Source organism: Varanus komodoensis, unplaced genomic scaffold (genome assembly GCF_004798865.1).
Source record: "Varanus komodoensis strain SLA01 unplaced genomic scaffold, ASM479886v1 scaffold33, whole genome shotgun sequence".
Lineage (NCBI taxonomy): Eukaryota > Metazoa > Chordata > Lepidosauria > Squamata > Varanidae > Varanus > Varanus komodoensis.
Window position 1 is genome coordinate 101,141 of NW_025335817.1, and position 6,964 is coordinate 108,104.

General features: G+C 48.3%; 1 protein-coding gene across 1 annotated transcript in view; it reads left to right on the forward strand.

Moving 5' to 3' along the window:
* Positions 1 to 210: 210 nt before the first annotated feature.
* The window catches only part of CSPG4 (chondroitin sulfate proteoglycan 4), an 84,478-nt gene continuing 77,724 nt past the window's right edge, over positions 211 to 6,964 (forward strand). The window contains exon 1 of the mRNA XM_044438564.1: positions 211 to 395. Within this exon, the coding sequence (XP_044294499.1) occupies positions 299 to 395 (97 nt within the window). The 5' untranslated portion in view covers positions 211 to 298. The remainder of the gene's footprint in view (positions 396 to 6,964) is intronic.

Here is a 6,964-nt window from a genome sequence, read left to right on the forward strand (position 1 = left end):
GAAAGAACAAGGAGATATTCAAACAGTTTGAAAAAAAGGAAATGGGGAGGGGGAAGCACTAGCCCTTTAAGAAGGGGAACGGTCTTGTAATATGAGAGGTGCCTGTTTTAACCCAGCCCAATTTGTGACTGGTGGGGAAAGTCAGTTTGTCCCTCCCTCCGCAGCAAGTTTATTAAATATAGTAGTAGCTGAACCCTCAATTGAAAACAGACAGTCTCTGTCTGCAGCTCCTGCCTCGTTCGCCTGCTCGCTGTCCGGGGAATGGTCTGAGAACTGCTGGCCCGGTCTGGTTGCAGCTATGGGATACAGGCTCCCTCCAGCAGCATCGGCCGTCCCATTACTGATCCAGCTGCTGCTGCATGCACCACCACTCTGTGCAAACCCCGAGTCTGGAGGTAAGCCCATGCCCTGGTCTCTTCTCCTCCTGATGTTTCTCCCTGTTTCTTCAGGGGGGTTGCCCAGGGTGGCCAGAGGTGGCTATGAGGGCTTTGCTGGAGAGGAGCGCAGGTGGTCAGTGATGGGATCCCGTTGTTTAAGGGAAGTGCAATGATCTGACGTTCAGAGCCACTGAGAGAACGGGCTTTGGAGCGATGCAGAGAGAGAACAGAGCCAGTTAGCATGGTCTGACCTCAAGTCATGGACTCCGGGCTTTTGGCGCTCTCATGTTTGGGTCGAGGTTCCTTTGGAAATGATTTGAATCAAGCATCTGCTGACACATGTATAAAAGGAGGTTTCAAGCGGAGAGGGAGAAGACCTTTCGGTATTTGCAGGGATATCTTGGTTTTGGAGGTGAATCAAGAGGCAGATGTCTACAACAGCACCTGATGGAATGGTTCTGTTGGACCCTGAAGGAGACATCCTAGGAAAGCAGATATATTCTTACACTAATCGCAGGTTGGCTGCCACAGTGGAACTGTGAAGTCACCCAGCTTGCTAGTTGGGATTCTAGCTACCCAGGTTTACCTAGCTGACTTCTCATGGAATAGAGGGGTGGAAGAGGCAAGTTCTGCCTACAAGTTCTGTGGGGCTGGACGGAGCACCAATATCTTTTGGAGATCTTCCTATAGAGGGCACAGTTTGATTGTTAAACTCCCAGACTTCCTTTCTTCCCGAGGCTTCAACTTGGAGCATCCTTTTTTTTAAGAGGGTCATATATGCTTTTAAGCTACTATAAGTAATAAATGAAGAATGCCAGCTATGTGCGTTCTGAATAGGGATCGTTCTTATTTTTATTTTTGGTGTTTTGCTTATGCATGATTTGATGTTTGCAGTTATGCACACATGGCTGACTTAACTCCTACAGGACCATCCTACAACAGCGCCCTGGAAACTTGAATTGTCCACTATTCTTCCAGGTGATGACCTTAGTTTTCCAGTGGGAGATCCAGGGCAAGATTCCTAAGGAGTTTGGCATGTTCTGTGTCCATGAAGCATCTTCTTAGAAGTTATGGTTGAGTGGAGGAAAGTTAGAAGCGTGGCCAATGCTGCTGTGAGAGCAGGAGTTGTCACAACGTTTAAGATTTCTGCATGCTTGTGGAAGACGGCTCTTTCTGCCTTTCTGTAGGAGGAGTACTGCCCCCTCAGCAATGATCCTGGACAATTTTAGGAGAATTAAGTAATTTTACCTCTGTTGCTATAGCCGTCCTTAAAAATGCCTATTAAACTGGTGACCCTGAAATACATGCAGAAATTGACTGAGTTGGTGTGGAAGGTTTGGGTGCTCAGGGAACAAAGTAACTTTCGGTTCAAGTTCCATGAGGGGCGGGGACATAATCTGCTTGGCTGGATGAAAACCACCCAAAACAAGGGACTGTGACTTGCTGGGTCGAGAAGAAGATGCAGTGAATGTAAGAGCCAGGGGAGCCCGAGAGATGGAGGCTGAGGGAAAGATGCATGAACAGGGGCAAACTGAGAAACGCTAATATGGAGGAAGGATCGCTGAGAGGAGAGGTGAAAGGGTATGTCAATCAGGAATGGGCGCATCAATGAGGAGATTCTGTGGTGTTTAAAGTCAGGAGGGGGTTTATGCTCTCAAGGGTGGGAAGGCCAATCAGAGATGCCTGGCTAACGGGAGTGGTTGCTTGGTCCTTCATCCAGAAACCCTAGTAAGGGAATATTGCCAGTGCTGTCAGAATTGGCACCAGACTGCCATCAAACGGCGATCTGTGCGAGGCGGCAAGAGCCCAAAAGTGTGCGTGAATATTGCATTTTGATCAGCACCGAAGACTCAGTTCTTTGTGGCATGCTTCTAGGTTTATGTTGAAGTACGCCTACTTGGCATCATTATTCAAATCCCTGAATTATGCAGAATGGACTAGTCGGTTACCCAAAGTGGGTGCTTTGTCCATACAGAATGTGAATCAATACCCTATGTGCTTTTCATGGGGAGCTAGCCTTCGATGGCAAAGGACTTACCTTGGCAAAGTGAGCTGATTCGGTAAAAGAAGTGTGCTCTGAATTTGGGAGAGCATCATGAATTTCGGGGGTAGGTTATGTTACCCTGCCTCAGCAAACCCATGCAAAAGTGCCGTGGAATCTTAGGCAAAGGCTGTGAATCTCAACACACTTAGCCAGCTCTGCTGACCGTGGTGGAGCTTGCTTCTGAGTAAGCGCACCTAGGAAGGTACCATATGGAGACAGCTACACCACAAAGGGCCACCAAGCTGGTTAACTGATATTCTCTCTTTGATGGAATGCCTGCTAAAACCCCTATTGATTTGGGGGAGATGCTAGACACCTCCAGCCTAGTTCCTATCAGCCACACCAAAGCACAGGTCCCAACACCTTTTGAGGGAGAATAAACTGTGGTTAAAAACTATGATGTGTTTGTATTTTTTAAAAAACACCCTCCTCTTGGAGGGCTTGTTGTGGCGGGAATTTTCATGGCGATGGACTACTTCCTCAGGTCTACTGGGGGTGGGGGAGTCATTTATGATCAGTACACAGCTCAGTAAGGTTAGAGGCTGGGCTGAATGATCTTATGCCCCCCTGCAGTCCAGATGGCCACCTGAAACATGCAACTAACTTCATTTTCCTGCATAAAAGAATCCCAGTGTATTGTCTGTGCTGATATGTATTGTCCATATTAGAAATTAGAGGCTTCGGCAAGGGGCGGCATAGAAATATTCTAATAATAATAATAGTAATAATAATAATAAATCTTGGTCTGTTAGAATGCAGTCCTGCAAGACTGATATTTGCTCGATGGAGGAGTTCGCAAGAAGAGCCAACCAGGATAGAGGAACGGGAGGGGGGGCATTTCCCCGGTCTTTCCTCCCTCTGAGAGAGAACCAGCCTCCAAGGCCGTCTTGCTTAGCTTACCCTCCTGAAGGCAGGGACAAAAACAGGGGCTTGTGGGTTCGGGAATCCATAGCATCCTCTTTTTCCCCAAGCACCAGGATGTCCCCTTTCTTCTCTCCATCCTCATGAGATCACAGCAGTCGCCTTGCCTCTGACTGGACCCATGGCCACTGGGCCAGGGGAAATCCAAGCAGGGATTCCCCAGTTTGTGGCTCCGTCTTTGGTCTGGTAAGGGGGAATCAGCAAGAACCAATCAGGCAGTGTTTATGGAGCACAGCGTTGCTCTCGTCGATGCTCGTTTGGGTGTGGGCAACTCTCATGCACTGGATTGCTGTGCTCTCCTAACCTAGCCAATCGATTGTTCCCCACTGCGATGCAAAGAATTTGGCTGCTTTGGTCTTATAAGGAAAATTAAGACCTATTAACTTTACAAAAGCCCTGCTCCCAATGGAAATTAAACTGCTGGAACTGTTTCGTGATATGGATTAGCACAATGGTCTGCATTTGTAGACTTCCCTGTACAACTATGAAGACTTTTCCTGCAGAGTCCCTGCTCTCCGGCTCTGCATAGCATATCACCCCTTTGGGTTTCTAGTAAACAGTCAATGGGCTCATCAAGGACTTTTATCTGAACTGGAAATATCCAAAAACAAAACACAGCTGTGAACTCCACAGAAATGTGAAGTCTAGACTGAGGTGAGGGATTGCTAATCTTGGAAGGAATTATACTGCGAGGTTTCCAGCTGCAAAAAATTGCAGGTCCTCCATTCAGTACTTTTCTAGCATTTCTGGAATTTCTGCTCTGAAACACACAGGGGACAGGGTCCAGTTGCCCAGCCCCCACACCGTATGTGGGAACTGGCCATTCATGGGCCCAGAAGGGACCTGTTAGGCCCAAGGGAGATGGAGCGGCTCAGGCCCCCCTCCCCTCTTCCCCGGTCCTCCACTGAGTCATCGCATGCAGCTGGATCCTTCTCCTCCTTTTGAGTAGCCTCCTGGCAGCAGACCAGCTTTCCCAACTCTGCGCACTCCAGATGTTGCACTGCATATTCCAGCTAGGGGTTGTGGAAAGCGTAGTCCAGCACATCTGGAGCGCCACCACAGACTCTTCTAGGGGTGAAATAGGCAATTCTGAGCTTCCCACTGGGTGTGCCACTCCTTTCCTTCTTGAGGTCCAGTGGCGTGAAGGGGGAGCATTGGGGGTGAAGAGTGGGTTGTGGGGTCAAGCCAGTGCTGGGGGCATCTGGGAAAGCATCCCTGAGATGAAGTTCCACAGGCGGCCTTGGGATATGGCCAATCCCTCCCAATCTTCAGTTAGAGGAGGGCTCTCCACAGGTTCTCAGACCTTCAGAGAGGCCTCCAGACTGGTCAGGATCCTGTTCCAAATTTCACTTTGCTCCCTAGTGTGACCGAGTGGGAGAGGATGTATGTCGCATCCTTGCATTGCATTGTATCGCATTGCATTCCACTCCTCCTTCCTCTGGTTTTCTCTCACCATCCCATGTCTTCAGAGCACATTCAGCCCTCGTGGGTCTATTTCTGGAGTCTCCCTCCGCCACCCAGGGTCTCACAAGCCTCCGGTCTCTTGGGCACGGCTGCCAAAGTTTCGGTTCCATAAACACCAGCAGACACAACATGAACATCAGAAATAGGAGGAAAGATTCCAGTGGCGTATCCATTTCAAACCACATCATCAGTGACGGTTTGGGGCCTTTGCATGAGGTCAGGTGGCACCGCCTAGGTGGGGCAGGGAACAAACAGGATATGCAGGAGGGCTTATTGGACGATCGCGGCAAATACGGAGAGAAAGACGCCAGCCAGTTTCCAGAAAGCGGTGCCCATATTTTCCCACAGGGTGGGTTTGCATAACTTGGCAGCACTGGCATTTGGCAGCCTCACCACAGCCATTTCAATGCGCTCTGTCTTTTCTATTTCATCCCTGTCCAGTTCTCTGCCAAGGCAATCATAAGTCAGAGAAAGAGAAACCTCACCCAGCTTGGACCCTTTGCGGGACTGGCTGGCCTGCCCCTCAGGCACCCTTCAGGTCATCTCAGCAATGCCTTCTGCAGGACTTGAACAGCAACTCCCATCACGCACACCCAGTGGCCAGGAGTTCCTGGGCAAATGACCCTGGCTGGGGAAAGATGCTCCAAGTCTCAATTTCCCACCTTTCAGCTATATTCTTGCCACCTGCATGCGGAAATGCAAAGTGTTTCTGAACTGAGGAGAGGCAGAGTTCCCCCCGGCATGACTAGAGTTGGTAAAAGCCAAGCTGTTTCCCCCTAAGTTGAGAAAGGCGTGGTTCATTCTGAGCCCTGTTTGGGACCTGCCATACCCATGGATGATGTGTTCGCACGTCACACTATCAATAAGCCACAGTGGCGACGGGGGGGGGGGGATGTTAAATAGGTCCCAGTAGTACCCCAGACAGATTAAGCTATCCTAAGCTGCCCTGCCCCTCCCTCCCCCCCCCGCCTCTCCCTCCCCCCCCGACTCCCCACCGGGAGACGCACGGCAGGGCCAACTTCTCTTCCCCCCCTCCCCACCATGATCACGAGCTTTTCTCCTTTTAAATGCTTTTTAGGGCTAGGGTTGGGGTTCGGGTTAATCTTTTGCAACCTGCAATTGCATGGCCAAGTGGCACCCTGGAGCGGCTTTCACTGACTGACCAAGTCACTCCTTCGTTTTGGTTTTACTTTTATTTTGCACCCCGGATGTGCACATTTCTTGCACAAGAGGCGTGTATTTGCATGGATCCAAAACACAGCACAAGGCTACTTGCCATCCAGTTAGGCTGCAGCAAAGCAAACGGGTTGCCGAATGCAGCAGGTTTGGATCCCTTTTCCAATTGCCCTTTCCAGCTGTCTGCAGGCAATTCCCTCTCTTGCTATTTCGATGGTGGTAAAGCAGGAGGAGCTCTTTTGCCCTTCTTGATCGCGGCACACCTGGATGGCAAGCCAGGCAACGGGAGTACGGAAAGATCTTGCTGTGCCTGGACCACCGACAGCCCCCTGCTTGAAAGAAGCTGATCCTTCTTGCAATTATGATGTGGGGAGACGCGCTAGAACATAAATATTGCAGTCAAGTATGTGTAATTGACATGGATTAAGTTAATGGTCCGGAGGTTTTTGTCATTGGTTAATTGTCTAATTGACAGAGATATTGGGTTTGGTATATGCTGCATTTAAAAGAATAGAATTAAATTTAAAATAAATGGATTCAAATAAGTTTGTTTGTTCATCAGTTTAATGAGCCCGATTAACAGTAATTCCTTTTCTTTTGAAAGATAATGTAGGACTAATAGATTCATTATAGTTGAGGCTTCAGTGAGTACTTAATGGGGGGAAAAGCTGTTTACACATTTTCCTATTGAAAGAATAGTAGATCTTCAATGTTAGGAGTATTTACTGTTTAATGTCTGTATGATTATAGATGTATATAATTATATTTACTAATATGAATTAATGGGACAGTATTATAGAGGAATGCTTAACACCAACCTGTAATTTGTATGCTCCTGTACAAGTTCTACTACCTTTTCTGTTTGTTTGTTTTTACTATGATACTCTTGTAAAATCATTGCCTCATCAAATACCAATCCATCACCACCTGTCCCTCTTTTAGGGGAAAATAAACTATTCATACCTATACATTTCTACTCAGA